At 40.1% G+C, this 23442-nt stretch overlaps 1 protein-coding gene across 2 annotated transcripts; it reads right to left on the bottom strand.

Annotated features, from left to right (window-relative positions):
- Nucleotides 1-1108: 1108 nt before the first annotated feature.
- LOC127416759 (sprouty-related, EVH1 domain-containing protein 1-like) lies at nt 1109-18103 on the bottom strand. 2 transcript variants are annotated; one of them, XM_051656302.1, is made up of 6 exons: nt 17747-18103; nt 13851-14016; nt 13536-13704; nt 11966-12027; nt 5639-5800; nt 1109-4652 (listed from the first exon to the last, which is right to left on the bottom strand). In XM_051656302.1, the coding sequence occupies exons 1-6, from the start codon at nt 17755-17757 to the stop codon at nt 3675-3677; spliced, it is 1548 nt and encodes a 515-aa protein (XP_051512262.1). In that variant the 5' UTR covers nt 17758-18103; the 3' UTR covers nt 1109-3674. The 2 variants fall into 2 exon arrangements, with proteins under 2 accessions (XP_051512262.1, XP_051512263.1); XM_051656303.1 differs by lacking the exons at nt 13851-14016; nt 17747-18103 and having other exon boundaries at nt 5639-5810; nt 13536-13698.
- Nucleotides 18104-23442: the final 5339 nt, after the last annotated feature.

Here is a 23442-nt window from a genome sequence, read left to right on the forward strand (position 1 = left end):
TGATTTGCATTTTTCCAATTGAATGCATTTTTTCCATTGCAAATCATATCATATTTGAGTGAAAAGTTAAATTGAACCTCTTTGACTGGCATTCATTCATGGACAAACAGACATTTAATTTTTCCTGTAGTACATTGAGGTCATTCTTGGTCAGGTATAACATGATGCTAAAACCTCTTAATGTATATGTATGGTAACTGTTTTTTAACATAAATATTTTAGTGAAAGCTCTATGTAATCATTTTCATTGCTTTTGATTTGGTTTAATCAGTTGGTCCTGAAATTGGATTACATTATCCTGAAGTGCTTAATGATGCGCCACCTTGTGGATAATCAAGAATGTGTCTGGTGAGAGTTGGCTCCATCTTGTGGTTACAGTGGTTATTGCGGACATGTCATTTGTTTTTGTTTTTTTGTTTTTTTTGGACCATCAAGATTTTGCATGGTGAGTGTATTTTCATCACAATTAAAGGGACAGTTCACTCAAAAATGAGAATTCTCTCATTTACACACCCTCATGTCATCCCAGATGTGTATGGTATTGTTTCTTCTGCTGAACTCAAATGAAGAATATCTCAGCTCTGTAGGTCCATACAATGCAAGTGAATGGTGGCCAGAAATCTGAAGGTCCAAATATCACACAAAGGGAGGATAAAAGTAATCCATACAACTCCAGTAGTTTAATCCGTGCTCTTCAGAAGTGATTCAGTTGGTTTTGTGTGAGAAACAGATCAAAATGTAATTCTTTTTTCACTGTACATCTTGTCATGGCATTGTCTCTAGGCATGATCATGATTTCAAACTCAATTACACTTCCAATTGCTTGACGCATGTACAGTGCGTGAAATCAAGCTTTAAATCACGATCGCCAAGGAGACTGGTGTCAAGATTTATTGTGAAACAAGAATTTCATTTTGGTCTGTTCTCGCCCAAAGGTGACAGGATCGCTTCAGAAGACATGGATTAAACCACTGGAGTCGTATGATTTATTTTTATGATACCTTTATGTGATATTTTGACCTTCAGATTTCTGGCCACCATTCACTTGTATTGTATGGACCTACAGAGCTGAGATATTCTGCAGATGAAAGAAAGTCATACATATCTGGGATGGCATGAGGGTGAGTAAATGATGAGAGAATTTTCCCTTTAAGCACTCCAATTGTCAGTAGCCTACTGTAATGTGAAAAATGCCATTCTCATTACTGTAAAGGAATAAAAGAATGATTTAAAATGTAAAGTAAAAATGTAAGTATACATCATGGTAGTACTAGTTGTATTCAGTGTAGTCTATGCTGTTTTAAAAATAACAAAAATACAGTGTCCGAACAGTGTGATTTTCATTACTGTAATATGAATGAGATGTGGGGTTTTTTTGGTTTTTTTTGGGCTGAAATATGATGCAGACATTTTTTTTATTTTATTTATTTATTTTGTGAGATTCACCCTCTTAACGATGAATATTTGAATGGAGCATAATGCACTTTTGCATTCTTGTACACCACACTGGTATGGTGGCTATGTGTAGGTCCTGTATAAAGATTTGTTGGAAAGTATTCCAGTATGACTTTACTAATGCATTGTGCTGCACATTAACACATAGAATTAAAAACATGTAAACACGATTCAGAGTGCAAACTTTTCATTAAAATATAGAGTTAGGGTTTAATTAATGATACAAACCCACGATATGTAACACCTCAAAGCAGCAAATTGGCACAAAGTCAGAGAAGACAGCACAGAAAATAAAAACCCGTCTCCAAAAATAAATAAAGAATTAGAATAAATATCTCAATAAATATATAAACAGGTATATTTTCCATTGATTACTTTTCAAACTAATAGATACATACATGTTAAAATATGCACACTGGCAGAAATAAACAACCCAAAAAAAGATAATGAGTTTTAGGTACGTTGTTACTTAGAAATCATAGGTTATTGGTTAAATAAATCAAAAGGCACATTTATTAATAGGATGTATGACTTGGGCCCTCAAGGGTGGTCTCATCTCTCAAAGTTCATCTTTTTCCAGTGCTAGTTTTGGGTCATTTAGTGTTTCTCTAGTCATGTCTAATATTCTGCCTATAAAGTATGTGAGAGCATATCTCAAATTTGAAAATGTGTCTTTGAAAATGCACTGAAATGAGTCCAGGTTGAAATTGGACAATGACATACAATGCATGTGATGTGTTTAGGTTTTAATGGTCCAGCAGTTCATCCTGCTGTGACCCTAAAACACTTTTACTTGTAAAGTGACTCAAATCAGCATTTAATACAACACTGATTCCTATGTAACACTCCCTGACACAGTAAATAGGAGCCTTATGGAGTTTAAGTTTTTTTTTTCCATCATAGATATTTTTCCTTCGAGGTGCTTTAGGGACATTGTCTTTCTAAATCAAATTGACTACATGGCTGTGTCTGATTTCAGTAACTTATTAGTAGCAGCAGAGGTAAAGACAAGATTATGGGAACTGAAGTAGCAGCTTTGAGATATTTTAAAGCAATGTTTCTAAAGACTCTGAGGTCCATACTGTTATGCCAGGCAGCGTTTGAACTGATTGGTCGAAATTCTTCACTGTAACAGGGCCCAAAAGCACACGTGAGGTGCAGTATAACCCATTATAGGTAATGATTGAGTACTTCTATTGTTGCCTTACTAAAAGGAAAAGTCAAAGTGTTGTGTCATACACAACAATCCTTTGCTCATTTACAGTTTCTCATTCTTTCTAATTACTAATTGCACTGTATTTTTGGTGGTGTATACAACTACATTTCAAGGCCTTGCTTCACATTTGCTGAGCAAATGTTCAGCAGATTCTGGTCTAGATTATCGTTCCACTTTTCTTTTTTTTTTTGGTCTACAATTGAAGAATAGGCAACATTCTTGGTTGCTGGCAAGTTAAATACATGTATATTCTCAACAGAAGAATGAGCATGTGTTGAAAGTGATTTTGGTGCAACTGCCCCTTTACTGCGTCTAATATCATACTGGATCCAATCACGTTCCCTGTTCTTAACTAAAAGTGGCACAGCATCAAAATGTTCTCCTTCACAATATCTTATATTCATATACAAAACCTCACCACAGCACAGTGTCTTTTCTCTATCTGTCTTCCTCTTCTCAGGACATTGAGGTAAAACTCAGTAAACTAGAGGTAAAAGGGGAGTGTGTTCATTAAATCAATTCAAAAAATATTGAAAATCTTTCAAGAGTTCAAGTAAAATAAGATCTGATCTGAAAAAAGTTCTGATACCCATACCTATAAACGTCATCTGTTTTTTCATCTCATATTTTCTCCCTAAATTAAAAAAAGAAAACTAACAATTGAAACAGTTTACACATCACTGATCCCCATTCACTCCCCACCTCCCAGAGACGACCCCATGACCCCACAAACCAGCAAATCTGAGAGCTCAGACTTAGAAACCACAGGTGTCATCTCTTCTGCCCATGCACCCACCATTGGTACAACCATTAAGGGTCCAGGTAAAGAATAGAAAGAGCGGAATGCAGCAGACAGCCTTGGAGGGGGGAGGGGATATAATTGTGAAGGTTTATGTAGGAGATCTGGCTGTACAGCTGTTTCTTGAATGACAACGTCTTTGTGCTCCCTTCGCCATCAAAACAAGCCCCACCTCCCTCCCCAAATCCCTTCCCCTATCAGGCCTCATCGCACGGCCTTGTGCTTTCCTCCACAGCAGCCGCATCTCTCCCCACAGCGCAGGCATGCGTGCAGGGGTAGGTAGCAGCACATGCAGGGCACGAAAAGAGACAGCACCAACAACGCCATCCAGCGGGCGCAGCACAGCGGGTGCGGCCGCCGGCCCATCGAGTCCTCACATGAGCATGGCTCCCAGAACTCACCCTCTGAGTCTGACATGCAGTGATAGAGCAAGCTCTCTGCGCACCACACGCACGTCCACTGGCGCAGGCAGTGTAGCGCCGGGTCGGGAGCGTCCCGACAGCGGCCCCGTCCGTTCTCCGAGGCGCTGAAGACAGAACGGCAGTACACGCAGCGTGACGAGCAGGAGGACGAGCCTTGCGGGCAGGAGCTGTCGTCGTCAGGTGAGATGGCTTCGACTCCTGCGCTGGTGCCGCCCGCTCGCTTGCGAGTCCGAGAGCGGGGCGTGGCGAGCGAGGTGTGGATGCAGCATGGAGAGGGCGAGCCTTTGCCTGTCTCCTGCGGGGAGCCGCTGGCGGAGGGCACCCCGGGCACAGCGTTGGGCATGCAAGTGGGCGAAGAGTGATGCTGAGAGCCTTTGGCGTCCAGCATGACGGTGACCTCGCAGCCTGTGGTGCCCACGCCAGCCAGTTCTTTCTCGAAGCGCACCACACAAAGCTCCGACTTGTCCTGGCTGGCATCCACAACCACACCCCCCGTCAGCCCCCCCACCTTGGTCCGTGTAGCACCGGCACGTCGGTAATCCTCATAACCGCGTGTACCCCACAGGTCTTTGCAGGGATCGAGGCTGCGGAGGTCGCCCTCCTCCAGCAGGGAGATGGTGGGTGAGAGTGGAGAGAGGGGAGAGGCAGCGGGGGGAACAATTGGAGGAGTTGGGGGAGCTGGAGGAGGCGGAGGAGGTGCTGGAGGGTTCAACACGGCTGTAACTTGGGTGAGCTGGTGCTGGGCAGGTTGGGTGTGGATCTGTGGTGAGATGAGGAGGAATATTGAACAGTGAAGATTGAATATAATGCTGGAAAATGCACAGGACTGTCATTGCAATTTTGAGTCTCTATAAAAATCCCAGTATGGCTTTTTAGCACAATTTTGCCACTGTGATCAATAATAAGCAGCCCCAGACTAAATATTTTTTCTTAACCCAGCCTTAGACTCAACTGTAACTTTAAGTCATTCGTCATGCACCCTGTGGCTTGTTGGCACTTTTAAAACCTTGTTCTAGCTGCGTCCCAAATTGCATACTTCTGCACTTTTCTAGGGGGATGGGGTTACCTGGCCTCGATGCTGGCCTGACAAAACAATTGTGTTTAATGGTTAATCTGGCAAGTAACAAAACTTCTGTGAAGGAAGCACCTTACAAATATGAGTTGGAAGTTTTACCATCAAAACACACTATGTCAGTATGTACTTTTATCTGATATAGGTGCTGGACTGAGGTTGGCTAAAGCGCAAATGCTTCCGTGTAGTAACAAAAAAACATTGGTACTTTATTTGAGACAATATTACCCTTTAAAAATTCAAACACTAGATGGCCGAGTGCACAGTGTAAGTGCACAGTGTAAAGTGCATCATTTGGGACACAGCTTCTGTTAGTTTAAGCTTCCCAACTTTTACTTAACCAATGGCGTAAGTTTGGGAAGTTTTGACCAACTAATGGAAAGTGGGGTGGGGAGTATTCAAGAAACCTGTTTGAAAACAGTCATTATTTTTACAGTTTTGTTTGGTGACCCTAGTGGTGCAGAAATAACACACTTCACCTTTAAACATAGTAAGAATGTGCTAAATGGAGCTGAGAGTGCTACACTCTTGTTGGTAGCTGAGAGCATAAACACTTACTAGTACTTAATAAACAAATACAAGGGCAGAATATGTTGAACTATGCTGAATGATGGGTATGCCAATTCTGTGGAAATATGTGGAGTTCTTACTGGAAATCAAGAGATATACTTTACCTGGGTTGGGGTCGGTGTCGTAACAGCAAGCCCTGATCCATACGCAAACTCCTCTGTGGAGCGCACAAAACAGGTAGAGGAGGACTCGCTGGTCACAATGGTGATGGGCTTGGGCAGCATCTCTTTTCTGCTGTTGGACGACGACTCACTCCCTGTATGAGACTGAGACAGACTGCAAGTCATCAAACATGCAGAACCAGGATGTATCTAATGTAGCCTTTAAGTCATGTCAGATTAATAGTCGTAATAGTCAGTGGGAAACTCAGAAATCTTTTAAAGCTCCAACTTTCTGATTGTCAATAAAAGAATGATTGCGGAAGCAAAATAGTATCAATTATAATTGGTTGTAATGGTTAATGCTGACTGTACAGTTTAGTTTATACACATTTTGTTTACCGTTGATGAAGAATAGAAATAAAGATAGTCAGTTTAGGAGCCGACATGCTTGTGCATCAAAACAACATTTCCAATTATTCTCTGTGGCAGCACCAAACTGATAAAATATATGGATAAAGCATGAATTACACACTAATGGCACTCTGACTTCATTTTGTTACACTAGCACTAAAAGACCTTTAAGTCTTTGTTGGATAGGTATAAAAAGAGAAAATATTTGACATTGCTCAATGTGTCCATTTTACTCTGACCAATATCACGACGTTTACTGAGTGTAAACATTCCAGCAAGAAGGAAGTGGGAAGCAGGGTGGCAGTCCAGGTAAATCAGCTTTTATTCAAGCGTTTTCAGCTTCACAAACAAAGAACAGGCTTTTCAGCTTTGCAAACAACGAACAGGCTTTTCAGCTTCACAAATAAAGAATAGTCTTTTCTGCTTCACAAATAAAGAATAGGCTTCACAAATAAAGAAGTGGCTTTTTAGCTTCACGCAACTCTCTCTCCACCGGTCCGTGGCTCTGGTGGCCTTTTATATCTCCATCATCACTGAAACAAGACACAGGTGTTTAGTATTAACAACCACCAGTTGATGGCCCTTACCGCTTCCTCTCTCCCCAATGACAGACACACAACCACGTCCCGCTCCACATACCCCCATCGCCCGACTCAGGCCCGGGCAACGTCCGGCCTGCTAACCCCCCCCCCCCCCAATTCCTGGAGAGGAAGTCAGCCACAACCATCTGCGGCCCCGGCCTGTGGACCACCTTAAACTTGAAGGGCTGAAGTGCCAGGTACCAACGGGTGATCTGCGTGTTGGTATCCTTCATATGGTGGAGCCACTGAAGCAGGGCGTGATCCGAGTGGAGGATGAAGGCCCGCCCCAGCAGGTAGTAGCGGAGGGTTAGGACTGGCCACTTGATGGCAAGACACTCTTCTTCAATCGTGCTGTGCTTAGTCTCCCTCAAAGAGAGCTTATGACTAATGTACAGCACGGGGCGCTCCACCCAACCCAAAAATTAGGAACAAACCTTCTGTAATAGCCAGCCAGCCCCATGAACTGCCTCACTTCCTTTTTGGACTTGGGACATGGGCCCATGACCCAAGTGGAAGCCCAGATACTGTACTTCCACCCGCCCAATTGCGCACTTCTTCGGGTTTGCCATGAGCCCCGCCCACCTCAGCGACCTCAGAACGGCTCTTAGATGCTGCATATGCCTCCGCCAACAATCTTCACTCTAAGAAAATGATTCAGCTCACCCATATCCTTTATTTCAAAGTGATTTGTGAGCATTTTCTTCACTTCCATTATTCGTTTATTGCTATGTCCAGTCAAGAGAATGTCATCCACATACACAGCAATGATGAACATCTCATCTCTGGCAGCAGTGTATATGCATGGATTTCTTAAGATGGTAATCTAGGACAATGTTCCAACATCTTGGCGACTGCTTCAGGCCATAAATGCTGCAATTCACTTTACACACTAGATGTTCCTTGTCTTGTTTCATGTACACTTCTTTCAGTTCTCCATTTTGAAAGGTAGTTTTCACATCCATCTGATGCATTTTTAATCCATGTTGCACCGTCAAAGTGATTATCGTCTTAACTGATTCAAATCTGACCACTGGGCTGAATGTCTCATCATAATCAGATCCAAATTTCTGAGAAAAACCTTGCACAACTAGGCGGGCTTTATGACTTTCAAAGGTTCCGTCAGAGTCAACTTTGATCTTGAATATCCATTTACTGCCCACTACTTTCCGATCTTTAGGCAGTTCACAGGATCCCATACATGGTTTGAGTACAGTGACTCCTTTTCTTTATCCATAGCCTCCTTCCACTTGACCTTGTCTGGACATGAAAGTGCTTCTTTTACAGTCTCAGGTTCACTTGTTTTATTATTTGCAATTGTCACCAACTCTCTGTAGTAATCAGGTTGTGTTCTCGCTCTTTCTGATCTTTGGATCTTTAGCTCTGTTGCGTTATCAATGACAGGTTCAATTGCACGGTTCGACTCGTTAAATATCACTTCTCGACTGTTGAACACTTTTGCATGTTTTGGATCATAAAGTCGATATCCTTTCATTTCTGTTCCATAGCCCAAAAAGATACACTTATTTGCTTTGGAATCCAGTTTCTTTCATTCCTCTTTGGGCATGTGAGCATATGTGGCACATCCAAATGCACACAGGTTATCAACGTTTGGTTTCTCACCTGTCCAAGCTTCAAAGGGGGTCAGTCCTTTTACAGATTTTGTTGAACTTCTGTTTTTCAGATACACAGCTGTTGACAGAGATTCCACCCAAAATATTTGTGGTAGCTTTGCATCTGCCAACATTGATCTCACTGTCTACATCAGTGTTCTGTTCATTCGTTCAGCAACTCCATTTTGCTCTGTTGTCTTTGGTACAGTAAGTTCATGTCAAACTTATTTCTTTAGGAATGCTTGAAACTCAGTTGATGTATACTGTCCTCCGTTGTCTGTGCATAAGACTCTCAGCTGTCTTCCAGTGGATTTTTCTGCCATTGCTTTCCATTCCAGAAACTTCTGAAAAACGTCATCTTTGCGCTTCAGGACACATATAGCGAGTCTTTTCATCAATGAATGTCAGAAAGTATTCAGCCCCAATTAAGGACTTTGCATTAATTTTCCCACATACATCTCTGTGCACTAAACCAAGTAGTTCAACTGATCGTCTGTGGTCAATGGTTGTGAACTTACTGCGATGATGCTTTCCTTCAGCATATGACTCACAGAAGTCTATGTCTTTTGACACATCAAAGTCAAAGCCATCAACTAGACACTCAATGGACAACTTCTTTCACTCCTAGGTGGCCATAACGTCGATGCCAGGTGTGTTCTTTGTTTTTTTTCGCATGCTCTCATGTTCTGCTACACAAACTTGTTCACTCTCCCTACAGTCCATTTAATAGAGACTGCCTTCTTTTGTCACAATTGCAATCAGCTTCTGATTTGCATCTGAAATATGACATCCATCATCATTAAACTTTACTTTTTTAACAGAGTGCCTTTGAGACACTCATCAGATTGTATGACAGGTGCGGTAAATATAACACATCATTCAGCTTACACTTCTTTGTTGTGCCATCAGTCGGTATCATCTTTAGCACCACAATTCCACATCCATTTGCTTCAACAAAGTATCCATCTCCTAGCGTAATTCTTGTGGTGGCTCTAGAGTATTAAACTCAACAGTTTCTTGTCATTACACATATGACACGTTGCTCCAGAGTCTATAATCCAGCTCTCTATTCCTTTCCCAGAATTTACTGATAGTGCATGGCTTACTACTAACCCAACAGCTGTTACCTTGTCTACTCACCTGAACCTTATTTGCCTTGTGTTTGGAGCCTACCTTTTTACTTTCTTTGTTGAAGTCTTTGCTTTGAGCAGATCTGAAAAAGTCTCTGCAGTTACGCTTGATGTGTCCAAATCTTCCACAGTAGTGACACTTCAGACCCTTTCCTTTTGTTAACTGCTTATTAGTCAGGGCTTTGGCATCTTCGCCATTGTTTTCAACATGTCGCTCCTTCATTTTACGTTCCTCATGTAGCAAATGCTCTGTGACAACCTCTATCTTAGGTACATCTATGCTTGCTTCAAGTGCTGTAACCATCATGTTGAACGAGTCTGGTAAACTGGCGAGTAGGTGCACCACACGATCTTCTTCTCCAATATTATCACCCACAACTGACAGTGCATCAAATGTCTCTGTCATTACCTTAATGTGCTCTTGGACCGGGTCTCCATCTTTCAGTCAAAATTAATAAAGTTTGCACCTCGGTGTTAGCTTATTTGCCCATGTTTTCTTCTGGAACTGATCCAATAGCTTTTTCCATTCCACAGGCTTCAGGTTTTCCATTTAAATAGAGTAGAGATGGTTCTATTGACAATACAATGGTAGCAAGTGTTTGATCACTTAGATCTGACCGAGGAGGGGTCTCTGTATCATTCACCACGTCCCACAATCCATCTCTCATCAATGCCATCCGACATTGCACTTTCCACATAGGACAGTTTGATCCATTTAATGAAAAAAAAAAAAATAATAATTTTCCTTTAAATTGCTCAGTTATCTTCCATAAGCCTTTTAACAACTTGCCTGCAGCACACTGGGCCCATAACTTGTTGTTTTTAACAAAGACAATGGACTCCCATTCCAGCTGAAAACTTTCAGTTTCAGCATCATTACACAACAGATAGCAATCAGGTGTGGCACTATTTTAACAAGCCACACAAAAAATATAGAGCACCTCCTTGTGTTCAAACAACAAATAACTGAAAGTCATTCCACCTCAATCTACCATAAAATATTTATACTTAAATTATTGTGATAAGAGCGTCCTTTTCCAATAAGAACAATTTATAATACCATTGTTGTCAGATTTTATTACTGATTTTAAATATGTTCTTTGATCATAATCTTGACCAACCATTTTGGAGATTTTGGTCTTTCCCCATACAAGTAGATAATGTAGGAGCTGCACTGTCATGACTGGAAATAGCCTCCCAAGAGCATTCCAAAGATGGCCGACAGTGGCCTGACTTGCCTTGAAAGGGACTTTGATCATGTTGGCAAAAGCCTGTTTCTTTATTGATGGCCATGCAAAAGTAGCCGATAGCTTAAAAGTAACAGAGAGCTTTCTCCAGGTGCATTGGAAATCCTTGTGCCAGACTTGAATCCGAGTTGCAGTGTATTGTGGAGAACCAGCAGCGCCTCCAATTCGAAGATTGAATTTTCACTCTAAAATGAATTTAAGCTTCAGCCACTAGGGCAGTGGACTGAATTTCGGTAGGCACAGAACGATTTCGGCAGCAACACTTTCAACCTTCTGTCACTGAATTCACAATGTGATCAGGCTGACTGAGATGTAGAGGCTGAAATTCAAGTTCACCCTCGAAAGCAGCATGATGTATTCTGATTATAACACTTCTTTTTGTGAACGTGGCCAATCTGCAAATGTAAAAATACTCACTGTTTCAAAAGTATAGCCACAAGACATACACAATATGCATGTAAACATGATTTTAGTGTGATAAAATCACTTACTAACCTCTCCTATGTAAAGTTATAGCCAGTTTTACAACTTTGTTACCATGACAATGTAATGTCAACAAACCCTAAAACGACTATAAAAATGACAATTTAAACAACTTTACAGCTCACATAATACACAAGTTTTAACAGATGAATTAATGCAAGTGCTTTTATAAAATCATAAGCTTCACATTTCTGCCTTTAAACCCTCCAAATATTGACCCCATTCACTTTCATTATAAGTGCCCAACTGTAACTTCGATTTTTGCTTTTTTTTAAGAAAAGGAGGGACGAGTTGAAATTAATTTTTGTGGTAATCAACATTATGCCACAAATGCTGTCAACTGAACTTCATTTGTATTAAACCTGGAACATTCCTTTAAAGGTTTTGTAAAAAGAAGGCACATTTTTGTTTGCTGTTTACACAGTCTAGTACAGGACACATTTCAGTTATATCTTTCAGGGAGAAGGAACATTTTCTGCATACCATTCCATAAGAAAATATCTTATAGCACCTTTAAATTACCACAATATTTTTAAAAGGCTGCATTGCCTTCCAACAGTTACCTTAAATATATTTTTTTAAATAAATAACTTTTTGCCTTATGGTTAACATGAACCTGCATGGCCTAGATGGCATCATCATACAATAAGGAAAATCATTTTTTGAAGCAAGTGATAAAGACAAGCAATTTCTCTCGTTGGAAGAACATGCACTGATAAGACCAATAAGACCAGTAACATGTTTAAAGAATGCAGATAGAGTCCATTTTGATTTCATATTCTCTATGATTATTTGAGGGGATCTGAGCACAAAGTAAATCTCAAAATCACATATGAACCAAACACTTTGATGTGATAAAAACACTCACTGCTTGACCGTCATCCTCAGTATTGCCCTCTTCAGGTGTCGAGGATGATGGCGAGTCAGATCCTGCAGGAAATGTTGAACATGAGAAAAAAAAATAGATAAATGAGATGAGATCCTCTGCTGTCATGAAAACATACAACATCTCAAGAAAGAAGATGGGATCATACATCAGATCACTTAAGACATAAGCAATATTCTTAGGTCGTATGGCTTCATCATTTTCATTATATCGGCTCATTTAAAGGCCATTGCAATGAAAGGGGTCATACATTTTTATTATTTTTAAAAATTATAATGTAAGTAAAGTTTTTTTTCTATCAAAATAGTCATAATGTAATTTTCCAAAACAATTTTCCACTCTCTCTCTCTCTCTGGTCCTTAAAATTAAAGGGGCAGGTTTTTGCTACTGTGCATTTAAGAAACCCACCCTTTGCATATGAAATAAGCAACAGCGCTTTGATCCGTTCAATATGGTTTTTAACTGCACCATTCTTCAATAACATCCTCTTTGAAAATCCTACGTCACATTGTAAAAGATTTATGAAACAATCCGTGCTGAAATGTGCCACATAAACCAGCCTGGTCTCATAGTATCACATTACTATACCTACATTTTTGTAAAATCATTTTTATGTGGTTCATTTTACGTATTGCTGCAGTTTCTTGAAGTGAGCTCTAGAGGCGCTACAACAACCATTAATTTTATTCACTTTCACACATATAAGGAGTGAAATGGTGGAATACCTGTTCATAAATGTTTCGCTGTGTTCCCCACACAATGCTATCTTATGACATCTAAACGTTATTACTATAGCACATGACTTAATACATTTTAACATTTGCATTATACAATCAACAATATTTACAAGCAAATTGTGTGGTAGCTCTACTGATAAAGCATTGCACTTGCGATGCAAAGGTGAGCTAAAAGTTTTATAGAACATACTGTATATTTTAGGTTTAAGGTTTAGAATAGGGAGGTAGGTTTTGTTGATTTAAAACGATACAGCATTAACTTTAAAAACCTCTTCTGTTTCGGAGGAAAGGTGACAGTGGGCATTTCACCTCGGAATTGAGTAAGGAACCACGTAATGTCATTTTGCAAAAATGTCGCCACAGTCATGTAATTGTCATGAGATCAGGCTGCCATAAATAGTTAACTGGACTGAAATTATAGGAATTATATGAATTCTGTCAAAAATGAACTTCTTCTGGTGTTTAGGAATAATAGTGCCAATCTGGCTATTCCTTTATACCTCACAATGACTGGTTGGGCCAGGTTTATGACCAATAAAAGGGCTTTACTTACATGGACAGAGTTAAAGTTTTCATCTGTCTGACATTAGAGAGCCATTTTTGCAGCTTTGTTTCAATAAATGCTCTTTTTTGTACTGGGAAGAGAGATTAGAGTTTTTAAAGTTACAGTTTGTTTTGATAGTAGATCAAGCTCTTTATCTTTTTCATTCCTCATGATATGACCCCTTTGAAATGGACTGAAACATTCTTAAAGTAAACTACATTCATGTCTTTATCTCCATCTTCCTGCTCAGTATATACTGCTGCTGTTGTACCTCTGTCCAGCTTCTCAAGGACACTTTGAAGCCCCCTCTCAAAAGAGATGGCATCAGCTGGACTCTGGAAGGTCAGGCCAAACTTCCTCTCCTCTACACACCAGTGATGGAAGATGGGGTTCACCTTGTTGTAGACCATTGCCTTTTGAATGGTGCATTCCAGCACAGGCTACATGAAGAAAGAGACTCGGGTCACTCACGAGCCATTAGGCTACCAAAACTGATGGATAACATAAGGGTATGTGCCAGGACTCTCAGGCTGAGGAAACATCAGTGCACTCAAAGACAGGCATGGACACACAAGCACACACTCACTGCTCGATCACGTAGCCGTTCGCCACGTATGACGTACTCTCTCCGCCCACGGCCTTCAGAGCTCCGCCCCTTACAAATGATCACGTGACTGAGGCCGCCACCACCAAGGGGCACCCAGCCACCACTAGAATCGTCACGTGTCATCACCACCGCTCGGACACGCACACTGTTAGGGGAGTAAAGTAGTGAGTGCACTAGCCAGCTGAGCACAAACACACACATGCATAGACTGTGGGTGTGTCTCAGTCTGCTCCCTTGTTCCCAATAGTAAGTGCACTCCCTAGGGAGAGCACTGCCTGGTCATTTCTAGGGCTGTACCGTTGTTACAAAACTTAAAAGTGTCCCAATGTGTAGTGGATCAAGGCCCTTGCTAGTGCACAAAATCATGTTCACAATGTACTTATCTACATCATAGGGAACAAAAGAGTGGAATGAGACACAGCCTGTGAGAGAAAGGCAATTAAAGCAGAAAAACACATCTATCCATAGATAAGACAATATCACAATAGCCCTAAAATACAGGAATTACATGACAAGTGATAAGAGAACAGAAAATAATAGAGAAAAGACATTATGCCATAGTGTACAACTTTGTGAACTGTTTACAGTATAAAACTGTGTAAAGGATGCACCAGTATAGACTTTAATGCAATATCCATTAGTACTGTGTAGGTTATTATATTATATACACTCACCGAGCACTTTATTAGGAACACTGTGGTCCTAATAAAGTGACCGACGTGGTCTTCTGTTGTTGAAGCCTATCCGCCTCAGGCTTCGACATGTTGTGCATTTTGAGGTGCTATTCTGCTCCATACAATTGTACAGAGCGGTTATCCGAGTTACCGTAGACTTTGTCAGTTCGAACCAGTCTGGCCATTCTCCGCTGACCTCTCTCATCAACAAGGCATTTCCATCTGCAGAACTGCCCCTCACTGGATGTTTTTTGGCACCATTCTGAGTAAATTCTTGAGACTGTTATGTGTGAAAATCCCAGGAGATCAGCAGTTACAGAAATACTTAAACCAGCCCATCTGGCACCAACAATCATGCCACGGTCTAAATCACTGAGATCAAATTTTTCCCCATTTTGATGGTTGATGTGAACATTAATTGAAGCTCCTGACCCGTATATGCATGACTTTATGCACTGCGCTGCTGCCACACGATTCGCTGATCAGATAATTGCATGAGTGTGTTTGTGTACAGGTCTTCCTAATAAAGTGCTCGGTGAGTGTATATCTTACAGTCAATGCGAAATACTGTTCGCAACCATTTTTAAATTCGTCATATTTTTAAATAAAACAGGATCTTCAACAAGCAAAAAATATAAGGCATCAGGAATTGATTAGATCATGAAAAGTGGTAAAGTGGGCATTAAATATCAGAATAGAGACTGGTAGTTGGAGAAACATAAGGGATAGTTGAAAAATAAAAGGGATTTGTAACGTCATCCAAGAAACAAAGACAGACCTAGATCTTACATTTTGATAAAAGATTAACAAGATGGACATTTTTTTTTTAAATTTGGAATAAAGTGCACAAGTGAAGCGTGCACAATAAGACAAGTAACGTGCATTACAAAAGTATATCATGTTAATTTCATTAGGGACCAGCTTGAGCAAACCCCATTTCTTGCTGCCTCAGAAATTCTTGAATGCTTCAACCACAACCTCCTTAAAAGTACAAAAATTAAAGGGTTTTTGTAAAAAAAAAAAAGCAGCCAAAAACACACCTCCTCTATCTACCCACATAGCAAACGTACATCTCCGAGATGTGTTTTAGATCTTTTCATCTGCAAAGCACCACAATAAAATGAACAACTGCCAAACATCTTAAAAAGATCAGATTTACAAACATTCCCAATCATAAACGTCTCAAAGGCATCTGATGAATGTCTTATAGACCTATTACAGATGAGCAAACAACCTAAAAAAATATGTCCTGTAGATGTAAACACACGCATCAAATAAACGTCTGAGTGATGTACGAGTGCTATCAGGGTAGTTTCATGTGGTGGTCCCAACTAGTCCCTGATAGCACTGGTACATCACCCAGATGCCTATATGATGTGTGTGTGGAAGACGTATCTTTTAGGTCGTTTTCTAATCTGTAATAGGTCTATAAGACGTTTCCTAGCTGATGTCAAAATATTCATCAGATGTCTTTGAGGTGTTTGTGATTTAGAATATTTGTAAATCTGATCTTTTTAAGATGTTCAGCAGATCTTAATTAGATTGTGATGCTTTCCAGATGAAAAGATCTAAAACAGACATCTTGGAGATGTACGTGTGCTATGGGGGTCCATCCATCGTCCCTCTCCGAAACCCCGCCCTCCAAACGCATGTCAGCCAACCCAATGCAACCAAACCTGTACGTGCAAAATGATTGACAGGCAGAGAGGGGCTCTGATTGGCTAACAAGGGGCGGGCCGCTCCCGTGACGATTCTTAACAGAGCCGGGCTGTCACAGGTACAGGTGTGATTTTTAAGACACCTATTTTAGTGAAATCTGTCAGATAATGGGGACATTTATGCTTCGTAAATATATAGGCCTATATACTATGTAGACTATTTGTATTTAACATAACGTGCGTGGACACAGGAGAATTACGATTGATTTCTAGAGAAAGGATGATGTGTTGTGATGTGATGGAGAGGACTGGTTTATTGTGTTATATGGATTTACATATTCTCTCTTAAATATAGTCTTTATGTATTACATAGATTCAGGCTGGAATATGTAAGCAGGCTAGTGAAGCAGGATTATAACAATGAGAAGAAACGGCGCGATGGATTTTTTTAATGGATGGTCACGTGGGCGAGGAAAATCAAATCACATTTTCAGAACGCACAAGCACATGTATGCTGAAAAGTCCTTATAAATATAGCTATTATATAAATATTTAGATTTGAGTAAATAAAACCATGAAGGTCATAATGGCTGAATGTACACGGCTTGCACAAAGAACGAAATCGTAAATAAATGAATGGCCTGAGGGAGATGAAATGTGTGGAGGTGATGAGGGAAAGGGTGGGAGATGAAGAGTTATATTCCTCCCTGAGATGTATCAATGAACGCGCCCATTCGCCATACAAGGCCCTCATAGCTGTTTTCCAGTCCTACAGCTCCATTAACAATAAACGCTACTCACATCCATTTTGATTCAGAGTCTATTATATATATATATATATATATATATATATATATATTGTAAGACATTGCGTCCTCCGCGAGCACCACCATATCGTCTAATCAACACACTTTCACGCGCACTCATTCGTTCATCCCGCTGTTTTATGAATGAATAAAACAAACGCGTATGAATCGCATATACATGCAATAGCACAGTACATTCAATGTGGATGAGTGGGTGAAAGGAGGATATGGAAGAAGGAGAGAAGCGCTGGGGGGAGGGGAGACATGAGAAGAGGAAGGGGGGGGGGGGGGGGTGAGGGAAAAATCACATTTCATTCATAAAGTTTGGCTTTAAAAATCATAATGAAACTCGAGACGCGTTGATAAAAAGCATCCGCCTCTATCCCGCCAATGTGATCCCGACGGCGGCAAACTCGCCACATGTTGACGATTTCTTAACGACGCGTTTTATAATTCACGGATGTATTTGTCTGTTTGTCTTTCATACGGCACTGAAGGTGGTTTATATATCATGTAGTTCAAACGAGGCCCATTCATAGGCGTCATTCATCAAATGTTTGGATGGATATGGAGAATATGGAGTGCAGTATTGATAGGTATAGCTGCGTAATAGTGTTTGTGAGAATCTAACATCAGTTGTAAGCGCATGACCATCTTACAGTCCATCACAGGTGTTGCAAATCAGTCTGTCTCTTTTGTTTTCAAATGCTCGGTCAAATAAAAATGCATGGACTTACTCGCCCTCCATGGCTCGGTGTTGCCCGCCGCTTCAAGCTGGCTGCCCCCCGGTCTCTCGTCTTTTTTATTTCCCTTCTTACCGAACAAACACACACACGTTCTCTCTCTCTCTCTCTCTCTCTCTCACTCTCTCTCTCTCTCTCACACACACACACACACACACACACACAAACACTCACATACGTGCACACACACGCTCACACACACTCCCACTCACATACGCACGCACACAGTCTTTCTTTCACGCACACCTTGTGCTCGCTGCTCTCATTTTCTTTTCTTTCTCTTTCCACCTTCATGTGGTTTCGGATGGGCTCGAGGATGCAGCAGCCATTTTCCACCGGCAGCATCATCATCCTCCCTCTCTCGCGCGCTCTCTCTCTCTCTCCGTATCTCTTCCTCTCTCCCTCTCTCTCATCTCTCTCTCTCAATCACTCCCTCCCTGTTTGTTATCTATCTCTCTCTACCTGTCGACTCCCCTACAGCAGTTCTCTCACACTCATTGAAACCACACTCGTGGATGGACGCCGTGTCCTGTCAATAAATCAGCATGTGCATAAGCAGTCACTGTAAAATCTGAAACAGAGTAAACACATATAGCCTATATGACAACTGATTAAGATTCTATTACATTTAAATGAATAAATAAAATAGAATTCATTTAAATTCAGCTTTATTGGCATTACAATTGGAGTATAGCATTGCCAAAGCATTTTAAGGTTATGTAAATACAAACTCTTTTAAATAGGGTAATAATACAATAATAAATACAACAATTAGTAGTAATTATTTTAAAAAAAAGCATTTAAATACTAAGAATTATTAAATAGAATATGTATATATATACACACAAAATAGGAGAATATATACAATATGAATGAAATGTATACAGTAAATTAGTCATGTCTAACAGTGTGAATGGCAGACATATTTAGCAGCTGTTGTCCTCTCCAAGTATATATGATGGTCATGCTCACTTAATCTGTATTTTGAGAGGAGTTTTCTCTCTTTGAATTGTTTAATTGATATGTAGTTTGCCAATTTTGTGGTTCTATTTAGGGCCGAATAATATTGGAGTTTGTTTTGGAGGTAAAATTGAGAGAAGGTTTTATCATGATATCTTTTAGATTTTTCTCAATGTCTTTAATAATGATGTTAGAGTTGTACCTGGAGTCAATCACGGGTTGAGTTTCATTAACTAGTTTAAGAGCAAGTGTATTTAGAGGATGAGGCACTGGTGGGATCTCACTGGCAAGGAGGGCTTTATATTTTATAGACTCGGGATCAGATTGATGGAGGTGATGCCAGAATTGAACAGATCTTTTCTGTATTTCAGTGTTTAGTGCATATAAACCTAATTCAGTCCTGCAGCCAGTATTGGAAGTGCCTCTATGTACCCCCAAAATATTCTTTGCAAATTCCAGCTGAATTTTTCCTACTGCAGTTTTATCCCAATTTTTAAAATTTAGGACTGGTCCCCAAATTTCACATCCATATAATAGAATTGCTTTAATGATTGAGTTGTAGAATAGAATCCCTGTTTTAATTGGTCATTTCATATGGCCAAATCATAATTAAATTGCATAAAATGCCCTCTGAGCCTTTTCATTCAATGCTTTTACAGCCAGATCGAAACCCCCAGATGCACTGATCTCAATGCCCAGATAACTGTAGCTGATGCTGTGCTGTAGGACCTCTCCTCTGTAGGTGAACTGGTATTTGTTTCCCTGAGATCTGGTCTTCTTCTGGAAAACCATGACTCTGGTTTTGTCCAGGTTGACTGTAAGGGCCCACTCTTCACAGTATTCCTCTAGCAGGGACAAACTCTGCTGAAGACCCTATGCTGTGGGAGACAGCAGGACTAAATCATCTGCATACAGCAGACAATTGACCTCAGTGTCATGTAGAGCGAGGCTAGGGATACTGCTGCAAAATCATTTATATAGATGTTAAATAGAGTTGGACTCAGACTGCATCCCTGTCTCACTCCACGTCCCTGCTGGAAGAATACTGCTCTGTGATTTCTCGTTTTGATTGCACATTTACTGTTTCGTACAGGGATTGTGTAATATCAAATGCTTTTCCACCAATGCCAATTTGAAGAAGTTTGTAAAATAATCCATTGTGCCAAATTGAGTCTAATGCTTTTTTAAAATCTATAAAACATGCAAATATTTTTCTTTGTTATTGATGTTTTTGTTAATTAGAGTATGAAGAGAATAAAAGTGGTTGGATTTGCGCTGTTTTGGTAAAAAGCCAATTCGTGATTTATTTAGGATGTTGTGTTTTGAAATGAATGTGAATATGCGGCTATTTATTATACTGCAGAATAACTTCCCTTGGGCACTGCCCACACAAATGCTGCGGTAATTATTGGGGTCAAATCTCCTTTTTTAAATATAGAGGTGATCAGTCCTTCAGACCAGGTCTCAGGGAAGATACTAGACCAAAAAACCAGATTGAATATTTTGACTAAAGCTTTGATTATGTCGGGGCTGCTGAGTTTAAGCATTTTGTTGCTAATGTTGTCTTGTCCACATGCTTTCTTTAAGATTTTTTATATGCTCTATTATTTCTGACATTGTTATAAAGGTATCCAATGGATTTTGACCATTTTTAATTATTTTCTTTAAATCTTCTAGTTTTTGCTTTATTTTTCTTTGAGGCTGGGTTCAATTTCTTTTAGATTTCTGAAGATTTCCAAATTGAGCCACTCTGAAGTGACATTTCTGATGTGGGGATTTCAAATTTCTTATAGAGATTCCAAAAAATGTTTTGGTGTATTGATTCATTAATTTCATCAATTTTGGATTTGTTAAAAAATATGATAAAATATGTTTCTCTTTTGTTGCATATACAGGCGCATCTCAATAAATTAGAATGTCGTGGAAAAGTTCATTTATTTCAGTAATTCAACTCAAATTGTGAAACTCGTGTATTAAATAAATTCAATGCACACAGACTGAAGTAGTTTAAGTCTTTGGTTCTTTTAATTGTGATGATTTTGGCTCACATTTAACAAAAACCCACCAATTCACTATCTCAAAAAATTAGAATATTTTGACATGCCAATCAGCTAATCAACTCAAAACACCTGCAAAGGTTTCCTGAGCCTTCAAAATGGTCTCTCAGTTTGGTTCACTAGGCTACACAATCATGGGGAAGACTGCTGATCTGACAGTTGTCCAGAAGACAATCATTGACACCCTTCACAAGGAGGGTAAGCCACAAACATTCATTGCCAAAGAAGCTGGCTGTTCACAGAGTGCTGTATCCAAGCATGTTAACAGAAAGTTGAGTGGAAGGAAAAAGTGTTGAAGAAAAAGATGCACAACCAACCAAGAGAACCGCAGCCTTATGACTGTCCAGCAAAATCGATTCAAGAATTTGGGTGAACTTCACAAGGAATGGACTGAGGCTGGGGTCAAGGCATCAAGAGCCACCACACACAGACATGTCAAGGGATTTGGCTACATTTGTCGTATCCCTCTTGTTAAGCCACTCCTGAACCACAGACAACGTCAGAGGCGTCTTACCTGGGCTAAGGAGAAGAAGGACTGGACTGTTGCCCAGTGTTCCAAAGTCCTCTTTTCAGATGAGAGCAAGTTTTGTATTTCATTTGGAAACCAAGTTCCTAGAGTCTGGAGGAAGGGTGGAGAAGCTCATAGCCCAAGTTGCTTGAAGTCCAGTGTTAAGTTTCCACAGTCTGTGATGATTTGGGGTGCAATGTCATCTGCTGGTGTTGGTCCATTGTGTTTTTTGAAAAGCAAAGTCACTGCACCCGTTTACCAAGAAATTTTGGAGCACTTCATGCTTCCTTCTGCTGACCAGCTTTTTAAAGATGCTGATTTCATTTTCCAGCAGGATTTGGCACCTGCCCACACTGCCAAAAGCACCAAAAGTTGGTTAAATGACCATGGTGTTGGTGTGCTTGATTGGCCAGCAAACTCACCAGACCTGAACCCCATAGAGAATCTATGGGGTATTGTCAAGAGGAAAATGAGAAACAAGAGACCAAAAAATGCAGATGAGCTGAAGGCCACTGTCAAAGAAACCTGGGCTTCCATACCACCTCAGCAGTGCCACAAACTGATCACCTCCATGCCACGCCAAATTGAGGCAGTAATTAAAGCAAAAGGAGCCCCTACCAAGTATTGAGTACATATACAGTAAATGAACATACTTTCCAGAAGGCCAACAATTCACTAAAAATGTTTTTTTTATTGGTCTTATGATGTATTCTAATTTTTTGAGATAGTGAATTGGTGGGTTTTTGTTAAATGTGAGCCAAAATCATCACAATTAAAAGAACCAAAGACTTAAACTACTTCAGTCTGTGTGCATTGAATTTATTTAATACACGAGTTTCACAATTTGAGTTGAATTACTGAAATAAATGAACTTTTCCACTACATTCTAATTTATTGAGATGCACCTGTAAGTCTTTTGTAATTCTTCTGACAGTTTGAGTAAGAAACCCTTATTGTCCGATTCATTTTAAAATAGCGTGATTAGTACAGACGTAACTCTGTGATATAGCTCAGTACAGATTAATATTGTGTAAATCAGCTGTGGATAATGTCTTCCATACAGCTCTATACGCCATGACAGAATTCACAGCAGCTAGTTTCCATTCATCTCCAACTCCCCCATTCATGTTCACTGATAGCCTACCATTGAAAAACAGCCACGCTGGACGACGAGCCTTTTATCACTCATACAATAAACAGTCCATCTCGTTCCCTATCAACGATCTGGATACAGTGCAGTAAGTTACAGCACACAATACAGTAGTAATAATTTAACTTTGCTTTGAATAAAAGTCCAACGGCACGTGTCAGGAATCATCTAATGAATGTATGTGGCGCGTGAATTTCCAGCGACCGTTTGTTTTAAATTCAAATATGAGGGAATGCTTCTAAATAACGGTCAAAATGAAGTCAAGTTCTTTGAGCAGAGTTAAAGAGGGTGTGTGTCTCGTTTGTTTGGTTGTATTGCTGGGATTTATGCAGGCCATATATTTTTTGTTTTATTGTTTCGTCCATCATTTATTCACAGGTAACGGCAAACGGTGAAATAGACAACACATTGACAAACACTTTGTTTTAATGTTATATTAGTCTTATATCAGTAGTCTTTTTAATTTAGTTAAACTGGATATTTTTTTTTGTTTTTGGCACCATTCAGAGTAAATTCTAGAGACTGTTGTGTGTGAAAATCCCAGGAGATCAGCAGTTACAGAAATACTCAAACCAGCCCGTCTGGCACCAACAATCATGTCAGGGTCCAAATCATTGAGATCAAATTTTTCCCCATTCTGATGGTTGATGTGAACATTAACTGAAGCTCCTGACCCATATCTGCATGATTTTATGCACTGCACTGCTGCCACACAATTGGCTGATTAGATAATCACATGGATGATTGCTGGTGCCAGACGGGCTGGTTTGAGTATTTCTGTAACTGCTGATCTCCTGGGATTTTCACACACAACAGTCTAGAATTTACTCAGAATGGTGCAAAAAACTGTGGACGGAAATACCTTGTTGATGAGAGAGGTCAACAGAGAATGGCCAGACTGGTTCGAATTGACAAAGTCTATGGTAACTCAGATAACCACTCTGTACAAATGTGGTGAGAAGAGCAGTATCTCAGAATGCTATTCTGAGATGCAGGTTGGCGCTGATTTGGTAGC

This window comes from Myxocyprinus asiaticus, chromosome 26, assembly GCF_019703515.2.
Source record: "Myxocyprinus asiaticus isolate MX2 ecotype Aquarium Trade chromosome 26, UBuf_Myxa_2, whole genome shotgun sequence".
Lineage (NCBI taxonomy): Eukaryota > Metazoa > Chordata > Actinopteri > Cypriniformes > Catostomidae > Myxocyprinus > Myxocyprinus asiaticus.

What these genes read in the sequence shown, in the direction of transcription:
- LOC127416759 (XM_051656302.1), bottom strand. An exon ending in CCTTGAGAAGCTGGACAGAG is followed by an intron (nt 12,028 to 13,535) that starts GTACAACAGCAG and finishes CATTTCCTGCAG; the next exon opens with GATCTGACTCGCCATCATCC. An exon ending in CGACACCGACCCCAACCCAG is followed by an intron (nt 4,653 to 5,638) that starts GTAAAGTATATC and finishes ATCTCACCACAG; the next exon opens with ATCCACACCCAACCTGCCCA.